At 39.5% G+C, this 20,940-nt stretch overlaps 1 protein-coding gene across 1 annotated transcript; it reads right to left on the bottom strand.

Annotated features, from left to right (window-relative positions):
* Positions 1-1,889: 1,889 nt before the first annotated feature.
* LOC140923235 (uncharacterized) lies at positions 1,890-20,802 on the bottom strand. The gene is made up of 11 exons (XM_073373323.1): positions 20,508-20,802; positions 14,178-14,292; positions 13,729-13,781; positions 13,069-13,170; positions 12,448-12,494; positions 10,549-10,646; positions 9,923-10,399; positions 5,795-6,037; positions 4,251-4,368; positions 3,765-3,970; positions 1,890-2,547 (listed from the first exon to the last, which is right to left on the bottom strand). The coding sequence occupies exons 2-11, from the start codon at positions 14,272-14,274 to the stop codon at positions 2,018-2,020; spliced, it is 1,971 nt and encodes a 656-aa protein (XP_073229424.1). The 5' UTR covers positions 14,275-14,292; positions 20,508-20,802; the 3' UTR covers positions 1,890-2,017.
* Between the last annotated feature and the right edge of the window lie 138 nt (positions 20,803-20,940).

Below are 20,940 nucleotides of genomic sequence, written 5' to 3'. Positions count from 1 at the left end.
GTTGGAGGGCATACTGTTGCCCTCCAACAAGGCGGCCAAAACTACTTTTTGCTTATGTCTTGTTAAAAGCTTCATAGTTACGCTCAGATGCGCTATAAACGTTACCACATCATCTTTTCAACATCTCCCCTGAAGTTTAAGTGCAAAATTTGTGTTCAGAAAGAGGTAATTCATAATTTTAAAAATCACATTTTGGTCACGTGACAAGCTATTAACTTCCTCATTTTAAGAAAATGGTGCGGGTTTGAAAAACCAAATCACTATTATTTTTACGGAGGCCCACAACTGTGACATCAAATACAAATTACTCACATCAAATACAAAATCCTGACATCAAATACAAATTACTCACATCAAATACAAAATCCTGACATCAAAAAGAAGATTAAACGGTCAGCGGTCGGAGAACGAAAACTATGTCCACTTTTCACTCGGCCTTGACCCGGCCGCCATTTTGTTCCTGCACATGGTATTGTCGTCGGAATGTTTTGCAGCACCTGCGGAAGAAATGTTGACAATTGCAACGTTTGTAGCAACTGCAGGAAAGTTAAGTTAAAGCTGTAAACTAGAGGCGGTCTACGAAGAGTTCACTTTGTAACTTAAATCAGAGGGCTCGCTCATTACACCACAGTTAGCCCAAGCTCGAAATATGAGCATCGGCGAGCATCGGCAATGTTAGTTGCGTAACATTCAAAATATAAGGATTTGTATGAGAAAAAAACCTATCGTTTCTGTAACCTACGAAAATGAAAGGATTTCAATAAAAAAAAACAGCCTCTCCTGCGTGGTCCACGGGCCGATTTCTGGCCGTTTTATGGGTTTTTATGTAAACGGTTTCCTCTCTATACCGTTGAAAGATAGCGACATGGCCTGAGACTCAAACTACTCACACTTGGGGTGGGAGACAGTCTCTTGCTACCGTTGTTTCCTTTCTCCGGTATTGATGTCAACGGGACTGTCTCCCACCCTGAGTGTGAGTAATTTCAGTCTCAGGCCATGTCGCTATCTTTCAACGGTAACGCGGAGTTCAAGCCGAGGTTCAGTCGATGGCTTCAGACGGGAAAGGTTGCAGAAATTTGCGACCTTTGATTCGTTCTCGGTGCAAAGGCGTCTTGAAGCAAGATAACGAATGGAAAGGAGAACTATCGTGTGTTACCTAGGCGGAATTTGGAGGCGATTGGAGCAGTTGTAGCGAATTTACGGCCGTTTTCCTTCGGTGGATCAGTCGAGCCGCTTCGCCGGAGTGCCCAACCTTAGTAAACCTTTATATAGAGAGAAAACCGTTTACATAAAAACCCATAAAACGGCCATAAATCGGCACGTGGACCACACAGGAGAGACGTAACACACATTTTAAGTACGGTAAGCTATTTTTTATCGAAATCCTTTCATTTTCGTTGGTTACAGAAACGATAGGTTTTTTTCCCATACAAATCCTTATATTTTGAATGTTTAACGCAACAGTGGCGATGCTCGCCGATGCTCATATTTCGAGCTTGGGCTACCTGTGGTGTAATGAGCGAGCCCTCTGATTTGAGTTACACAGTGAACTCTTCGTAGACCTTAATTGGTCGTTCGCCACTAGTTTACAGCTTTAACTTAACTTTCCCGCAGTTGCTACAAAAGTTGCAATCGTCGACATTTCTTCCGCAGGTGCTGCAAAACATTCCGACGACAATACCATGTGCAGGAACAAAATGGCGGCCGGGTCAAGGCCGAGTGAAAAGTGGACATAGTTTTCGTTCTCCGACCGCTGACCGTTTAATCTTGTTTTTGATGTCAGGATTTTGTATTTTATGTGAGTAATTTGTATTTGATGTCAAGATTTTGTATTTGATGTGAGTAATTTGTATTTGATGTGACAGTTGTGGGCCACCGTATATTTTGTTTAAGATATGACCCACTAATCGTTTTTCGAAGGCACAATCATATAACTTTCATTTTCATAAAAAAGATGTCACATGACCTCTTAGTGCAAATGGCCTAGTCTGAACGACCAATGAAAGTATTATGCAGTTCAAGATGAATGATTTACATTACATAAAATTTCGCCAGAAATAGGTCCACGGCAGGTAGGACAGCGGTTAGCCCCGCTCCTTTTATGCTCAGCCACACAAGCTCTGCAGTAAAGCAAATGAGTACAAGGCATAATGATACAGTCACGTGGGTGTTCAAAACAAATCTGGCACAGCTGTGCATTTGACGATTCCTCTAATAGCTTTTCTAACTCCCTTATCCTTTCAGCGCTCTTTGATTCAGATTCAGCTGCTTTTTTCAGCTTTTGCTCATATTCATCTCGTTGTTGCTGATAGTCCTTCTTTCGCTGCGTGGTAAAATTTGCTTTTAACTTGGCAAGGCTGGACATTATTTCACGTCTTGCCTCAGCTTGATCTGTTTTCTGCGTGTTCAGTAGTTCTAAGAGCGATCTCCTCTCTTCTTTTAGCTCAGAAACCTGTTCCCTTAACTTGAGGAGTTGAGAGCGAAGAGAGCTTGTCTGTGACAGCTTTTCAGAGGCTTCCTTTTCAATTTTACAGGAAGACAGCTGACCTGTTGAGAAAACACAGCGGATTCAGTGGGGAGCTTAGGCAACCACGACGAGGACGACAACAACAACGTAAAAAACCAACTGGTTTTATGAGCAAAACAACTGCTTTGTACGTGCATCACGCTTTTTAGTACATTTCCTTAACGTCCACTGAAGCGGCTACGACGTGACACCGTCTAATGCGACGTTGATGTAGGACGTGAACATACGACGTCAATACCCGGATAAAGTCCCTAAGATTTCAACTCCAGGAAAAATCGCCTACATTTGACAAATGGAGTGGGCCCAATAAAGTTTGAAAGTACGCAAATTGATCTTTTTAGCGACGTTTTCACTGCTGTCGTCGTCGTCGTTGCTTAAGCTCCCTAACATAGGGAATGCCGCCGCCTTCCTTCTGCGTTTCCTGGATACCTTCAAATGACTCGGCTGTTATTACATGAGGACCATCCATGATGTAAAAGAAACGCCTCCCTATCTAGTCATAATATCTTTGCATTAAACAAAATTCGAAAGCTGGAGACTGATTAGAAAACTCTTAAGTTACTTCAATCGCTTGCCTCAATTAGTTGCTTCATATGCAGAGTGTGTTCTTTCTTTCTACATATCTATAGTGATTAAAGTCCGGGGCACCCAACGACAATTTTCGGAAAATATCTTTTCGGAAGACCATTTGAGATCTGGAATTTTCGGTACATTTGTTGTAAAATTTCTTGCTTGCCTGCCTCTCCTAGCATTTTCGAACATCTGAAAAATTGGTATAATTGCCCATTTTTAACGGATTTTTACCCTTAAAAGGTCACCTAGAATTTTCGGGAGCCTTTTTTCTGGCTGAAATTTTCGAAAAGGTAAGTTTTGATCCATATAATTTTCGGATCACTAGACTTTCAGCTAGGAAATCCGAACAGATGAAAAATTTTTCGGGGATAAAAATATGCCTATGTCTACCGTTTAAATACTAAATTACGTTTAACAATGCTATGTTTGAGTGGTTTTGAACTATATTCTCGTTGGGTGTCTCGGTAAAGTGACCATGGCACACGAGCAAAAATAAAGCTTTTCCCGTTTACAACGATCTTCCATATCCTGTAAGCACCGTGGACTTAAAATTCGACTGTAGATTACTAGCTTATATAAGGGAACACATCCCTGACAAGACCGAGGGATCGGTTACAATCGCGCTCGACGCAAAAATATATCCCTTTCAATTGCGTTTCCCTACCTCGGATTGTATCATATTCCCGGTACTCAGTGACACCATGTGGCCAGGTAAAAAGAGCGCAGCCCTGTAAGGAACCTTCCTGCCAAGTCCCTTCCTGAATGGTTCCATCCGGGAGCTTTAAGGTACCATATCCTGTCATTTTGTCAAACTGCCACTGACCTTCATATACAGCATCGGAGGAGAACGTCAACTGCCCATGACCGTGCCTTGTTGGGAATAGAAACAGTTCACCATTTTATTGACAAGTATAAATGACTTTCCGTTGTGTATACCTGTAATATATGTGCATTTAGGTGTTGAAAAAGGAGGAAGAAACAGTGAGACGTGGAGAAGAGATCAATTTTCTTCTCATTTTGGGAATGAACTATGACTAGATAAAAGTGGTAGAGCAAATGTGCGGAGTATGAGAAACAACATGCATGTCACATTTAACCTTCGTCAACCAACGATTTAAAGAATATCATCAAGAGATGATGCATATCTAACCTCATGTTGTGTTTCCATCCACCAGTGTAAAATCCATGTTCCGCAGCAAAATAGTTCGGTGTTGATTGGGTAGAATTAAATGAGAATATAAGACCTTCGCCCTTGCCGTGCCTTTTGCCTGAGTAAAGACAAAAAAAAATTACACAAACTTACACGACAATTATTAACAGCTTCCTGCGTGCCAGTTATGATTTTTACTCCCAGCTGCCATGTTTTATTTGGTTTATTTGTTTCCTACTATTTGAGTGAAGTGCCTGTAAGTTAACCAGAGCAATAAAGTACAGTAAAACCCCGCGTATAATAAGAACCTGGATTTTTAATTTAGTCTTAACAGGTTCTTATATAAATGGTACTTAAAGCAAATTTAGACTACCAAGGTTCTTAAAATAGGTTCTTATATTTTCATATGAATTTCATTTAAATATATTATAAATATCATCTCATAATACAATATAAATCATTTATACCATACAGTAATGCCTAAAGGCAGTACTGTGCAGGTATGTCCTTCACAAAACATAACAAACAAACTCATAGTCAGTTCTCTGAAATGCCATTTCAAAGTTGATACCAAGAAACCCTTGGAACAAATACAGTACATTCATAACCAGTTCCACTGATAAGAACCTAACTTAAAATTTTAGCGTTAATAGTTTCTTTTATGGGGGGGGGGGGGGGGGGGGGGGGGTTTAAAATGAAAATGTTAGCCTAACAGGTTCTTAAAACCCAAGTTTTCCGTTTACAAAAAAAATACGCGTCTACACGTTGCATTTTAGAAGGTTTTCGCCCGTCCACACGAGAACGCTAAAACATTGGAAACCCCGCTCCCCACCCCCAACCGATAGCGTCCCTTACAGGACATTTCCCGTTTGCACATCTCCCATCATGTACTTTGTTTGCCCCCCAAAACTTTGTATAACCTCAGTTTTAAATTCCTCCTGGGTATAACATTGCTCTCAAGAGAAATAAATGACAATGCTTACGCAAAATTCTGAGCGGCAAATAAAGTGTATCTGGGAAATGTGCAAATCGTGAAAACGTTTATTATGAATAAAATTATCGTATTCGAAAGCCCCCGTTTCTGTCCCACAAAAGTGAAAAGCCGGCTTTTTCAAAAAACTCACTTTGGGGACCGTTTTCGAAAGCCCTCGTTTTTGGTGCCCGTTTTGATACCCGACCATTTACTCGTGAAGTCTAAAATGGAGAAAAAAATCTCCGGATACGTGTGGACAGGGCCTTAATATCTGTTACGAAGCAAAGTCCCGAAACTTGAAATGCTATATTTCATTCCAGATTTCACTCACTTCAATTGAGAATGAAGGCCCGTTATTTAAACGGAGTTTAGCCTACGTTCGACGAAGCGATTTTCAGTTACCGAATGCTTTTATTTTAACACCATTTTCGTGAACAGTTTCAAGAAAGCAAACAGCGAAGACTAGAAAAGCATTTGTCTTCTTAAAATAACCCACTAAGGAAGAGATCTTGAGTTCCAAAGATTTCCTAAACCGAGGTCTATAAGTTTATAATCGACGCTGAATGTTTACCTTTGCGCCACTGACCAGTGTACACAAGCTTGCCTTTCACAGTTCTAAGGCTACCTCGTCCATGAGGGAGTTGTGTGCGTTTACCAGATACACGATGTAAGACGTCTTTGTTAGTTGACGCCCTGTACTGTATTGATGTAAAAGGATTTCGAGCATAACTGCATTCTAGTTTATTTTCAAAAGCTATCTCTTCCAACTCTGACTGAACTGCGATTGAGTTGTCTTCCAAATCAGCTTGTTCGTCTGTTGAAAACAAAAAAAACTTATTAGGACATAAATGAGTCACAAGAAGGGCTAAAGATAAATGTAAAGTCCCTTATCCAATAACGAACACTTCCTGCAAGCGCCCACCGAACCGCCGTCCCGGCGATCTCTCCTTTCCACTCAATACATTTTTTTTTCAAACCTCCCGTGATCGGACACCTCTAGTAATCAGACACGGACACCCTATTCGGGGCCCGCAGGGTATCAAGTATCCTTCCGTAAGTGGACAGTTAACAATATCAAGAAAATCTCCAACGAAGTAGGTTCGGTTTCAATAGTTTAATCACACCAATGATCCAGACAGAAGAAGATTTTTTGAGCCTGCAGTTGTATGAAGGTCAAGTAGTCATTTCGATTCAATAAGTTTTTTTTAAATACAGTTTTTCTTTTGTGACTTTTCTTTGGGCTATAGCTAGTCGCAAGAAAATGTGTCTCCTTGACGTTTCATCTTATATACGGGTATTCAATGCCGGAATCATTTGCTTTGTGTAATTCAGGAGTAAAAGAGATATTCTTTACGTTTTTAGTGAAGTTTCTGTACAGTGTGTGATCCTTGGTCTGTTACTGAAAATTATTTTCTTGAATATCTTACCCGAGTCAACGTTTTTAAGGACCTGAAATACCTCCTGAAGATAGTTTTTACGTTCCTCTCCATAATCGTGAAGTTGCAAGTTCAAACTTAAGTATTTTGCGTGTATTAGAAAAAAGGCGACCGTGCTCGATGGTCCTTGGTCCGCGACTCATGTAAACGGCACGAGAAATACGTGAGAATGCGATATTTTCCATACAAAAACGTAATTTTTACAATATTTCACGTCTTTTTTTGATACAATTCAGCTACAAGTTAATACTCAGCGCTCAGCGTAGGTTACACTAAAAATACAGCACCTTTTCACCCTTCAGCGCGGTCAAAGATAATTACTAAAAACTCTGTATGTAATCGAGATATCAAGAAAAGAGAACTCGTAAAAATGCATAGAATAGATTTTTAAAACATCCTTCAAACTCCTTTTGTCTGTCGAAAGGCATGGGCGGATCCAGGATTTTTTTTAGGAGGGGGTGCACTCGTCTCTTGCTCTACTTCAACACCAATAAACCACATAGTTTTTTTTTTTGGCAGAATACCAGTTGTATTAGAAAACCGCGGGTCATCTCAGGGGTGGGGGGGGGGGGGGTGCGCGCACCCCCTGCACCCTCCCCCTAGATCCGCCCCTGAAAGGTTTCATTTGTTTTGCGAAATGTAATTCCACCAAAGTCATAGGTCGCGGACCAAGGTCCACTACGGGAAATTTGGTGATATTTTTCCCAGGTTCTCTCTACTACCCGTTTTTTCTTTCGCTCCCGTAGGGACGGGTAGAAGAGAACCCCGGGAACGAGGTTGCACATGAGCTTCCAACGGCAGCCAAGTAAACACGACCATGTAAGTTATGGTGCAGCAAAAGTACAAACTTCAAGAAAGACAAACTATCCTACCTGTCAACAAACGTGAATTTCGTGCCTTCATCAACAGCAGGAAAGCCAAAACTTCGTCATATGAAACAGGACTAATCAATAAATCATCGGAAAGATTCATTTTTTTAAAAATTTATTTCGGGACGAAATATTTCATCATATTCAGAAAAGTCGCGGACCAAGGACAACATACTGTACAGTTCACGGTGTCTAATTTTTCCACTTCCACCAAATTTGCAGTCTTCCAAACATTCTAATCCAAATTTCTTATATGGTGTGTAACCTTCGAACAAACTCGTTTCGTAGAAAACTTTCAAACATTTACAGGCACGAAATCCTGCAAACGCACTTGTGTCAGCACCTGTTTAAAAGAGAAATCGAACGTTTGGTACCAAAAATTCGTAAATGTTCCTTTTAATTTTGTTATTAAAAATATATATTATCTTTCGGTGATACGATATGCTTGCATCAAATGCTAAGGTTAAAACGCTTTCCCGTTAAACAAGTGAGAGGTTGTTTGCTTCTTTGTTGTTTGTTGCTGTTGCTTTTTTGACAACAAATTGTCATAAAAAGAAACACACTGAAAGCTCCTCCTCCTCACTTTTGTTTTCACTCCTTCTCCTTTTTGTACTTACTTCTCTTGGTTTTCCTCCAGACAGGTCGTATATAGATAGATGACCCGTGAGTCCTTTCTTCATTTTTGGCCTGATTTTGGCTATTTTTGCCTGATTCTGGCCTTTTGGTCCGGTTTTAACCTGTGTGACCTTCTAAATGACCTGACTAGCGGATAAACAATAGAAATGAGGAGGAGGAAGAGGAGTTAAAACAATAAATGCTGATTTTGCAACAGAACGGGAACGTCAGTGGACGACGGCGTGCGCAAATCAAACAACTGGAATGATCAATCGCAGAGGCAAATTGAGCACTAGAAGTCGCCTTTAGTCCTTTCCGCGCGCTTTCCCGTCATCGACTAACGTTCCCGTTCTGTTGCTAAATCAGCCAATGAGGAGAAGGGGAAAAAACAGAAATGAGGTGGTGGGGAGAAAACAAAAGAAATGTGGTCGTGATGGTCGAGGGAAAACGATAGAAATGTGGTGGTGGTGGTAGTGGTGATGGTAGTGGAGGGAAAATAATAGAAATGGCCGATATGGGTCGGTGTGTATGATGATGGCCTAGCATTGCCATAAGGAAATTCCCTCCCTTTTACCAAATTCATTCATTGTCAGCTATTGTTTTATATTTAACTGTAATTGTGTGGGGTTGATGTAGGGTCGGTATGGGGTCGATGTGGGGTCAACATAAGGTCAATAATGTGTCAGTGGTGGTGAAAGGAAAACAATAGAAATGTGGTGGTGGGAAAGCAGTAGAAATGTGGAAGCAAAAAAGGGAGGAGAGAAAGTGAAAAAAATGTTTTTCGTGATAAAAAGAGCTAGTTTGCTATCTTCCTCATTCAATCAGCATGATTTGCGCGCAAAGAATCAGTGAACCGGAACTGGACCAATTTGTTGGACAATAAAAGCGGCAGGAAATAGAACGTGCATAATTCCATTACGGTCAAGTGATTTTAAGTCACAGGCGAGTTTGAGCTTATTCCTTCGAAACCATGAACCAACCAAAGAGTGCTTTTCTTAGTTCTTAGTCAACCAATCGAAAACGAAGACTTTTATCGACCTTAAAACCAACGGGTTAAACTACTTACAAATAGCACCTCCTCAATGAGATCCTGCCAAAAAAAGGGGTTAATTGGGTCCCCAGCTTACTACTGGGTGTTAGGCGCAAATTGTGGTAGACGTTGAAAGGTGGAAATACCGAGGTAAGGCCGTCAGGCAAAGCAAGACAGTGACGATAATTATGGTGGATGATGATGATGAGGAGGAGGAGCAAGGTTGGCGCAGTGGTAAGAGCACTCGCCTTCCACTAATGTCGCCTGGGTTCAAATCCCGCCGTCGAAGCCTCCCTTGTTCCCTTGTTGTTTTATCCGGTTACTCCGGTTTTCCCCTCTCCTCAAAAATCAACACTTGCAAATTCCAATTCTATCTGGAACGCACGGACACGTTCTGAAAAGAGTTCATAAGAACTCCTAAGTGTTTCGTGGGTAAGCAAATTACAGTTACAGAATATATTACAAGTGAAAGTGATACTGAATAGTGAGGACCTTCTCCATGATTTACTTCAGTCACAACTACCAGACCTCAGTTGTTAGAAAGTTGGATAGTGCTATACATGGGATAAATCACTATCTGGTAGATACGTGTAGGTATTAGGAAGACCAGTTACGCTATCCAGTGAATAGAGATTTATCCGCTGGATAGTGTTATTCATGCACCTTTGGTACCACTGGGGCCAGACTCATTTCATTACGCCATGTAAGGAACTTGTGTCTGCTTGGATTATCAAAGGACTGCGAGTTACCTGTAGTGGATTGTTCAGTCTTTTCACCGGAAATCCAACTCACAGTGACGAGCCTTTGATAAAGAGACCTTTGAATGTCAGCACAGCGCATCAAGGAATTCAGAGGCTCCTTAATCTCGTTTAGTAGAGCTCCGGGACCAGTATTTTGATTGTCACCTGTGTCACCACTTGATGCCCCTCTGTGTTCAGAATCAGCATCAGCTTGGCCCCTGATGAAAGCCTGTAACTTGAGTAACACGAGCTTGTAAAGAGAGTTCTGAATCTGCATACACTTAGCAATGCTCTCTAACAGTGCATTCTTGAGCTCCTGTGCTTCTGAAACAGACAGCGCTGATAGTGGTTTCTTATCCGCAGCTTGCGGTTGCGGTGGAGTAAAAACTCGAGCGGGATCTGATTTTGGTCTGACGTTTGTTCTGAAGGAATATGAAGTACTTGTCGACGGCGCCTCAGACTCGTCTACGCTGCAATCTGTAGACACTACGAGGAAAATAACATCAACTTAAGACAAGTGACATGCTGCTGCTGCATGCTGGATGCTCTTAGCATCCATTAAAATATGTGTAGGTGACAGCATGAAACGAGAGCCTACAAGAAGGTAATTGACTCTTTATTCAAATTTTACCAACTTGCAACTGGTGATTCCGCTTTCCTCTGGGAAAATGATTCATGGATAATTCCAGCACAGGCTCCACGGACGGAAATCTTCTTGGACCTAAAGATAGATCTGAAATAGACGAATGGATTGCTTTTAGGACTAACGTTATTTATACTGATAGATTTTAGTGATTGAGAAGTAATGAATGCATTAATCTCTCTCTTAAAAGACACCTAGCATGAGTTCAAGTCGGATGACCCTCACCTAGTATGAGTTGGTTACTACGGTACTTCAGTCCTTATCCTTACCTACCAGTCACCACTAAATGTTTCCGGGTTTTAATAATCTTAATATTATGCAAATGTATTGGAACAAAAGAAAGCATTTACATAAGAAAAGAGTTTGACTCCGGGCAGAGGATTGGTTTGGAACCACCATGGTCGCCGTGACGTCATGTGAAAACATTATTGTCTCTCCTGTATTTTCCACTACTTTTATTATGGGGTCCTGAATAATATGAGGTTCTCATTTTTGCGATTTTTTATTTACAGAAAACGTTTCAACCTGAGACAATAAATAAGAAAAAAATCCCGCAAAAATTTCTCCACCGTGAAGTGTAATACCGATAGTCAATGCTCATCACTAGCCGGAGCATTCAGCTACATTGCGATACGATAGAGTATTATCGATTTACGCCTTTTACATCTCTGTATGTTGTTTAACTTGTTTTTCCAGTATTCCGATAACAGTCACTCATAAATCCATTTAAACGCGAACATCGGAAAATCGTAAAAATATATTCCCAGCAAGAAAAAATCGTCTCCCTGAAATACAAAAAATCGACGATCCGCAAAATTAATCAACCCAAAAATTTAGTGTATCATGGTAAAAGGCGGACACTTTGTACAGAAAGTCAGTCGGCTGTATTATGGGTATAAGAAAATAAACCAGATAGTGAAGTTAGTGTAAATGCAATAACATGTTACAGCAAGGAGCCCAAAAGTGTGACCTCCCTTAATTAAGTCACATTTTTTCATGCTGACATTAACCAATCAGAAGTTGAGGACAGTTTCCAGCTGGCATTTGATTGGATTAAATCTGTACAAGGAATTTGAATAAATCAAAACCAGTCACACTTTTGGGCTCCTTGTTGTAAAAGCATCTTCTATAATTTGATTATTTATCAAATGTGACCACATCTTGAAAACCTCAACTTGACCACAGGTGGCCCAAGCTCGAAACATGACCATCGGCACTGTTGTGTAACGTTCAAATTATAAGGATTTGTATGGGAGAAAAAAAATTGGTTCTGTAGCCTACGAATGTAAAAGAATTTAAATAAAAATCAGCTAAAGTTGTGTGTTTCTTCTTTCCTCTGTGGTTTCTGAGCCGATTTATGACCATTTAATGGGTGTTTTAGAGAGAGCAAATGGGTTCGAGCTTGGGGCACCTGTGACATGATAGGTATTTCTACAGATGTGCGAAAATTAAATATCTTACAGTTTTACGATTGCTAACTAAAAAGACATTGACTTCACTCTTTGAAGCACAAAACAGAATCAAAAGTTGGGTGTTACCAAGGAAGACCCCAAGCAACGTGGTGATCCACAGGCTTTTGGGATATAAACAAAAAATAATGATGTGGGAGTTAATTAAGAGACAGTTTACTTATTAAAAGTTTATTCTCTAACAACCTAGTGATTTGCCTATTTCGGGCTCTCAGTAATGAGGAAAAGCAAACAGACACACTAAAGCAAAAAAACTGGAAAAACAGAAGGAGATGGGATGGGGGGCGGTCAAGAACATCTTCTCTTTTCCCAGTCTTCACTTCCCCATTGTTGGTTTTGGTGTTCACTTTTCTTGTTGCTCGTTCCTAATAACTGACAGCCTAAAACTGGCTACCCAGAGTACACACCCATGATAACCTTACATTGAAGAAAAAGGTTTTTCCACACTGTAATCCTCAAAACGCAGCTCCTGTGCAATAATTGAAAGACAATTTTGTAAGTTGCATTTGGACAAACCTTGTCCCTTTCCTTGTACCTGAATATCACAACTACATTCTACTATTTAGTTACGATTAAGATTATAAATGATCAATCAACTAATGTGTTTGAGCTACACACATTATATGAGGCACAAACTGCAATATATCTCTATAGAAGCATTTCCCAAAATTACCAACAGTTGCATGTAATGCCATAACCCATTAGCATGCCAAGTGCATGCACACAAATTAGCATGCAAAGAAAGCATTGTCCGATAGCCCAGGGCTAGTGGATTTTGCTATCGGGCTAGCGAATTCTGTCTTTAACTTGCCCAACGGGCAAGTCATTTTTTTTTTAGGAATTTGAATAACAGAAGAACTTTGAAATCAATTCTGCTAGTCAAAAAGTTTTGGGGCTAGTTGAGATTACATCTCGGCTAGTAAATGCTAACTTCGGCTTGCCCGAATGGCAAGCTGTAAAAATGATTTTCTTTGCACCCTGCAAATTGAGACTTCAGAGTTTACCTTAAAGTGACAAAATTCCAAAAGTTGCAATGAACTTACTTCAATACTCTTACTAGAATAGGCTTCCATAGCTGTAATTGTTTGAAAAGTTCCTCTATCCTCCAGATAATGTGGTGTTATCACTGTCGATGCTGTCATGGCCTTTTCAGAGAAGAAAATCAATATTACACTTTTTTACAGCAAGATTTAATACAATTAATACATATTTTTAGCAAGCCACAAAAAGTTCTACTCTTTATCAAAATGGCACACATTGGTCAAATAATTTGCTAGGAGAGTGTGAAAAAAAGGATTGCAAGTACAACACCTGGGCCCAGTTGTTCGAAGGCCGATTAGCCGTTAACCCAGGGTTAAATTTAACCCGGGTTTCTTTTCCTTTCGTTCAAAAGCATCTTCTCGGATAATTTTCTCCTATTTTTAAGTTCATCCAATCATGAACTTGTTGACAAAAAGAATTAAACTGAATTCACTTTTTAAGCTTTCATATCTGAATTCAAATTTTGCCCTAACCCTGGGTTATCATAACCCAGCTTTGAACAACCCGGCCCTGGAGTCTTACTAACACATATTTGTCAGGTTTTTACTTTTCCAGTTTCTTTGTCACTGACTGTGGAGCAGGTAAATTTTGAAACTACAACCAGTGTAGAATATAGGCAAAGTAAAGTAAAAATATTTTACACCAAAAAGTAATTAACTTACAGAGAACTTGATTGGTGTTCCCAAGAGAGTCCAGTGACAAAGGGGTTCAGAAACTGGAGAGAAAAGACAAAACAAAAACAATTAACAGACAATAGAGAACCAATTGATTGCTGATTAATTGCCATACAACAAAAACATAAAAGAATACTGTCTTCAACATATATTTATTTTAAGAAACAAAAGGAAGAAGCACATAAAAATAAATTTTGTCAGGGTGCATCATTTGATTTTTCAATCATTGAGACCATCACAGACATTATGGTCTTTAATACCAGTTTCTAAAAGACATAGATAGTTAGTAATCCAAAACAGGATTAGCCTGTGACATGTCAAACAGACCAATTTTACTGCAGAGTCAATCAGAATCAGGTACACTGATGCTCCAAATTCTGTCAATTATGTTACAAAAGGCATTCTACTCTTAAACAAGAGAAGTATGTATAGCTTACTTGGTACGGTAGTTGTTTGTCCTGAATACAAGAAGATTTCCTGTCCAGTTTGATCATCTCCGAACACAACTTCTATAGTTCCCACTTCTGATGACATCCTGCATCAGCTGGTCACCTGAACAGTGGCAATCCAAATTGACTTTCAGAGAATAACAAGTGACAACTCAAGTCAAGTTTTGAACGTTGCCTTATAATTATATACAGTGGAGGGCCCTGTCAGCACAAGGCTGGTTTGATAGTAAATTCAACTCACAGGACTCGATCTAAAGCAAACTTGATCTCAGTGTTCACCTGTGATTTCTTTTTGTTGACAATTATTTTATGTCCTAGATGTTAAGAGTGTGATATACACTTAATGCTTGGTCTCGAGATACAGCTAGTTTTGTTTTCCTGAGAGTCCTGATGTTTCCCTAAACAAAGTTGAGGGAAACATCAGGACTTGAGGGAAAAAATCATTGGTTTCCCAAGGGACCAGGGGCCAAATATTTAAACATAGTTAAGCCAGTTTTTAAGAAAGCCGCATTCTAAGTAATTTTCAATTTGCCCAACGATTTTATCTAAACATCATTAATATAAAATTGTGAACAGTTTTATGAATCATATAGAGAAGACTAGAAAAGCATTATCTTCTTAAAACAACCCAGCAAAGAGTGAGCAGCTAGTTGTTTTAGCATCCCCCCCACCCCCTCTTCACCCAATCCTCTATGTCTCCTTCCACTGATTCATCACACGTCAGAAAGACCATTTCCTGGAAAGGGGGGCCGTGGATGGGTTGCAGGGATTTGCCAGCCATGGGAGAGGATTCTAGGGGCTGGCTGACCATGGTGGAGGCCTCTGGACACACAACGCACCTACATTCCATCTAGTATTTTGTAGTAAATGGATTTAAAGTGATTTTAATTGACCTGTGAAACAGATACTAACAATTAGTGAATAATAGCAACAGATAAACAAAAGACGACAATGAAATTAGTGCATAATATCACGTGGTATTCTACTACCTATTTCACGCGTCAAGTAAAATGACCCTAGTAGTATGATAAAAAGCTATAACATTTAATATTATAGTCTTTTTTGTACCTTTAGCATCCGCTTGTGGGTAAGTGTACAACTATAGCTACTTATAGCTTTTATGGTGTCCTATTATAGCTTTTGTAGTTTTTTCATGGGGCGGTGTGGCTGAACGTTTTGTGGCATTCACAGCGTTTGTAACATTTATAAGGCAATTGGGCTGGTTGTTTTGTGACATTTAGAGTGTCTGTAGCCTTTATGGGGCATTGGGGTTGGACCCTTGTGGCGTTTACAGCATTAGTAGTGTTTATGGGGTGTCAGCGCTATACGCTTGGCACTTGGGTCTTGTTTACCTCAGGGTAATAATTATGTTCAAACTTTAAGGGAGCTCATTCAGATCAGAACTCAAGTATAAACAATCATGACATTATTGATGTTGATACCTTTAATAAGGAAGTAAAATGGCTGAGTATTCCTCTGTGCTTTCCGACAATGAACCTCATTTTATTGAGTCATGCATATATTATTTTACATTGTAATAATTATAAGGGTGCTTTTCCTACAATGGTATGCAGCAAAGTGATGGGTTTTATAAAATATCTGTGAGAAAAGATTAATATTCTATGTTCAAAATGAGTTCCAAAGGCCAGAGTTTTGGAAAGCACTCTGCAAAGGTTCTTTTATTTCACTGGCTATTTTACCATTAAAGTTTGTGGTGTACTTGACACAAATTATCTTTATCCGCGATTGTAAAAAGAAGCCAGCGATGAAAATATGATGGAAACCTCACTGTGTATACATGCCTGTAGTTGACATTGTGTCTGGCTTAGTGTCACCTAACACTTCCTACAGCACAACTCAACCCTGCTGGAAATTCCACTTTAAGTTCAAACTTCCCACAAATATTTAAACCTCCAAGGGGTAGTGGTTGGATATTTGTAATATGAAATGATGTTATTAATAACCCTTTAAGCCCTAAGGGTGATCATCAATTTTCTCCTTTTAATATGAATGCTTTACAAAACAAATTGGTGATGAGAATAAAGAACATGATAACACAAGATGAATCACTGATACTTCAACAAATTCTCCCCACTACTTCTATGGCAAAATGTATAGGGGCAACAAATGAGAATCTGAATTTTGATATTAGGGTTTAATGGGTTAATGTGTGCTTCAACAAACTATCAATATCCACCCTTTGAGAGGTCCGTGGAAATTCTGAGGAGGAGGGAATCTAAAAGGACTAAAATAATATTATAAGGGAAGGCTAAAGCTAAACTTGAATTTCCAAAGAGATGTGGGAGGGGGGCTTAAGACAACAAACCTTCTGTGGGGGGATTACGGACATTTCTGGAATAACACGTCACTCATAAACACTGTATACTACCATTGTATGGTTGCAATTTCAAAACTTTATTTTGAAAGAAGTAAGGAATATAATATGAAAATGATCACAAACACATCCATGTAATAACCAGAAACTCCGCTTTCTGGCTAAATATTATCACCCAGTGGTTTTACTTCAAATTCTTTAAAATTTATCTGGTGACTGTCTTTCACATTTATTTGTTACTTTTCCTAACCAAAAATACTGACTGTATACATGCAACTTCTCTTTGGTCAGGTTAAGATATGTTAGCCAGAAGAGGACTTGGCTTTAAAGTCAAATAATCTGGTGAAAAAATCTGTTCCCAATATTAGGCAGCTTAGGCAACCATGACAACCATGAAAATGACAACATAATAAAACAATAATTTGCTTTAACAGTAAAACAACAGCTCCGCACATGCATCATGCTTCTTAGTACACTTCTTTGACATCCACTAACTGACAGAGAGGTGAAAACCCAATGCGCTGATTTATGGAGGATGTAAGAGACCCTGCCAGGGAAGGGGGGGGGGTCCATGATGCCCGTCTGAATTGTAAAACGTCTCGTGTCGGTGTTTATAAATTCTTGTCGCTTATTGTTGGCTTTGCCATAACTGTCGCAATTTGGCCGATGGAGGTTGTCTCTTGCCGCAATTTCAGTTTACATGCTGTCACTACTTTTTGGGCCATGTCGCTTGTCGGAATTTACCCTGGCAGGGCCTCATGTAACATACAACAAAAAAGTTTAAATCCTCTTTTAGACCCTGGATAAAGTCCTTAAGAATTCAACTCCAGGAAAAGTTGCCTAAATTTGAAAAATTGAGTGGGTCTAAATAGACGCTATGAAGTTAGAAAGGACGCATATTAATTTTTTTAACAATGTTTTCACTGCCATTGTCACCGCATAAGCTTTCTACTGTTCAACAGTTGGTTGGCAGTACTATTGCTATTTCCAGTGGATGTGTTAATCAGAAAAACCAACTGCATTGTCCACTGAATAGAGTCATCACATCTTGGATACATATAGTACTATTCCACATTTGAACTAATGGACCTGGTAGAGCATTTGCTCAACCTAAAACGATTTCCATAATAGCGTGAAGTCTTGTAATAGACTACTTCCGAGTTTCCCCAAGCCTCCTCATTTTCACACAAAAAAGGTTTTGAACTTAGCCTTATTTTCAAAGTGAGAGTTTTTGGAACTCGGAAATGGCCTATCGAAAGCCTCACATTCACTAAACGGTAGGGTTATTTAAACTTATGCACCACTAAGGTATTTAATCAAATAAGCACCAAACTTAAATTTTAAAATATTGTAAATATTAAGCAATGCATCTACAAAGCATAAATATAAATAAGTACCAGCTCCACAAAAATGCAGCACCCTCCCAACATTTGTTGATTTTCAAAAATTTTTAATGTTTGTTAATGTTGATATCACTAAATGGACCTTAACTCTTTGAATGCCAAGGATGTATATATACATGTAAGTCCAACAAGAAAAGTCCCTGCTACAGAGGGCATATATATACATCCTCTACTTAGTATGCTTTTATTTTTCCAGTGGCACAGCAATTTTGTCCGTGACGGTTTGAAAGGGTGTAAGAAGGAATGATGTTAATAACTGCTGGCCAGAAAATTTTTAAAGAAGTTACATCACAAGTTAATGGCATATCAAGTACATTTCTACTGTAAAGAGAAGTTATAAAATGTTTAAGTTCTTAACTTGTGAAAAATATAATTCTTGTTCACAAAAAAGTCCAATATGGCCACCGGCTGCTGGGGCATGTTTGGGTTGGCATTCAAAGGGTTGGAAACTATATTTATGCTCCTTCGACTTTCACTGCTCATAAAAGTAAAGGTCAATGCGCCCATAATGAAAAAGAAAGAAAAATTATGTACTATGAAAAAAACTATGTAAGTGCTGCCCTCTACATGCTCAAATAAGCCCACATTGAAAAACAATAAGTATCCAGTGCTTATTTGAATAAATACCATAGTGAAATTTTTGGCATCTGATCAGCCCATGCCTTACCTCATCTGCTTATGCAAGACAGTAATAACTTGTTTGGTAGTGACTTATTTATGAACAAATAATCAGGGCACTGTTTAGTTGATCTTAGGGAACACCACAGGTGAAAATAGGCATTGAGGGCCTGCCAGGTATAGGGGGGTGCTTGTGTCAATTTTCTCTTTTTCTTAATAATTCACATTGCTATCAGAAATGTTTTATCAGAAAGGATGGTTGCAATTTCACTTTATAAGCTGTGGCTACTTTTCCAGCAACGGAATTAACTCTGGCAGGGAATCTTAAATGTATGTCATGACATCGATGACTCATATCAACTTGTTTCTGTGGCAATCAACCTCAAGCTTACAATTCTTCACCCTAAAGCTAGCCACCTAACATTCCCAAATAAACACACCCCTTTACAACGTTAAGTTAATATTACATTGTCTTCTAATAGATGCTCCCCTGACAATGTCTCAACAATGCTATATACATACAGTGGAAGCTCTTGTAAGCGGACACCCTCGGGACGCGAGGACACCCTTGCTGGCCACTTACAGGAATTTAAAATTACAAAGTTTGTATGGGAGTTGAGAAAAACGCATTTTGTGAAGGTGGCCATAAGTAGAGCTTTCCGCTCATGAGAGTGTCCGATGGGAAAACTTCCACTGTATAGTAAAATAGCTAAGAGGAGCAAAATTTAGTTTCTTGCTTAATTATTAAAGAGGGTTTAAACATTGGATCTTGTTCAATGTCAAGTTTAAAGTAAGGATGGGCTAACAACACAGATGACAGCAGAATTGAGATTGACTGAGAGCAGTAAAGATCTCTTAGAGGTACTAGGCGTATGGTGGACTGGTTATTCTCCCTTAAACTCCCTTCTGGTATTTTCATTCAAAGCCTATAAGTTTTGGTAAGCTTGTCACAGTTATGAATTTAAACCCCTCCTAATCCCCCATCTTGGGCCCCTAAATTACAATAAACGACCTGGGCGCCTTTTAGATCACTTCCAGTATGTCTTCTAGTGCGTAACCAGCCTTAAGCATGAACAGAAGCCACATTAAAATAACTAATAATTTTCTACTCGTCTTCCCACCCAATAGAACCTAAAACCTTCCAGAAATATGTGTATCACAGAACCTTGCAAACTTCGGGGGGTGGGGGAATAGAATTGGAGAAAATTGTACAGTTGGGGGGGGGGGGGGGGGCACAGGTTTTAACACTGGCTCTGAAATTGGAGTCTGCTCTGACGTTAAAAAGGATTTTCTGGGATTTAAATGGAGTTGGTGTCCCATGTTCATCCTGTTTGCCCTCATACATGTGAAAAGGAAATGGGTGTGATGGCGGATAACTACAGGCAAATATGCAGCTAACACTCGAAACCTACAATAGACCTCTACCTTTTGATTTTCGCTGGGATTGTAGGTCATAAGAATTGTGCTCAAGACAATTTTAAACTTTGTCTTTCCGCTTTCATTTCCTTTTGGCTTTTTTACCCATTAGCAATTTCCAACTATTGCCCCCTTTCTCTGAGCTTTGCAAGGTTCTGCGAAACACGTCTTTCTAGTATGCATACATTTTTCTTTTCAACAGTATACAACTCCGTCCTGGGCTATACGTTGAGAAAACGAAAATTAAAAACTAGACATACTAAGCCTAGCCGTGCAAGGGTTTACAAGTAAGCTTATACGAAGCCAGAAAAGTGGTAAGTAGGTATTAAAAACGAACGAGAATATTCTTAATAAAAAAAGTTATTAAGCTGACGAGAAAGCTCACAAACAGCTATCAGCATTAAAGCTTACTGTGAGAAGAATTCCTTGGAACCGCGCGCTTCATGTGAATGGCTTCGATCTACTCTTTATATAGCCTACTTGGACTAAAATACCTTTAAAACAAAATAACTAACAGTCCAATAAAAACTAAAATACCATACACACCTTCTAAAATCCTCCCGAGTCCGTAACAGCAGCCGCAACTAACACAAATTTATACTTCCTTTCTTGCATAAAAACCAGTAAGGCCGCCAGCAAATGTGTTTGCTTGGGTCAGCGACCGACAGGACTTATGGGATCGCAAGTTCTGGCTTTGGGGTTCTGAGCGACACATAAAGCAGTTTTCGTCCCGTGCAACCAGACCCTCGGAAGCGGAAAATATTCATCAAGGAAGGAAAAACTGAGGAAAGGACAGTATTTACGCATAAACTAGGGCAAAACAGGCGTAGAAGGCCGAACACTACTTTATCTCGTTCAGATCTCATTAGCTTCCCAGTAAGCCTTGGTTTTTCCAAAGGCAGAGAACGCTGTGAGGATAAATCATTACCTCAAGGCGCTATCCGCCTTTTGAACGAACTATGTCAGACGAATGATTTTA

Source organism: Porites lutea, chromosome 1 (genome assembly GCF_958299795.1).
Source record: "Porites lutea chromosome 1, jaPorLute2.1, whole genome shotgun sequence".
Taxonomy (NCBI): Eukaryota; Metazoa; Cnidaria; class Anthozoa; order Scleractinia; family Poritidae; genus Porites; species Porites lutea.
Note: the sequence above shows the minus strand (reverse complement) of the source record. Positions and strands in the feature narration are given on the sequence as shown.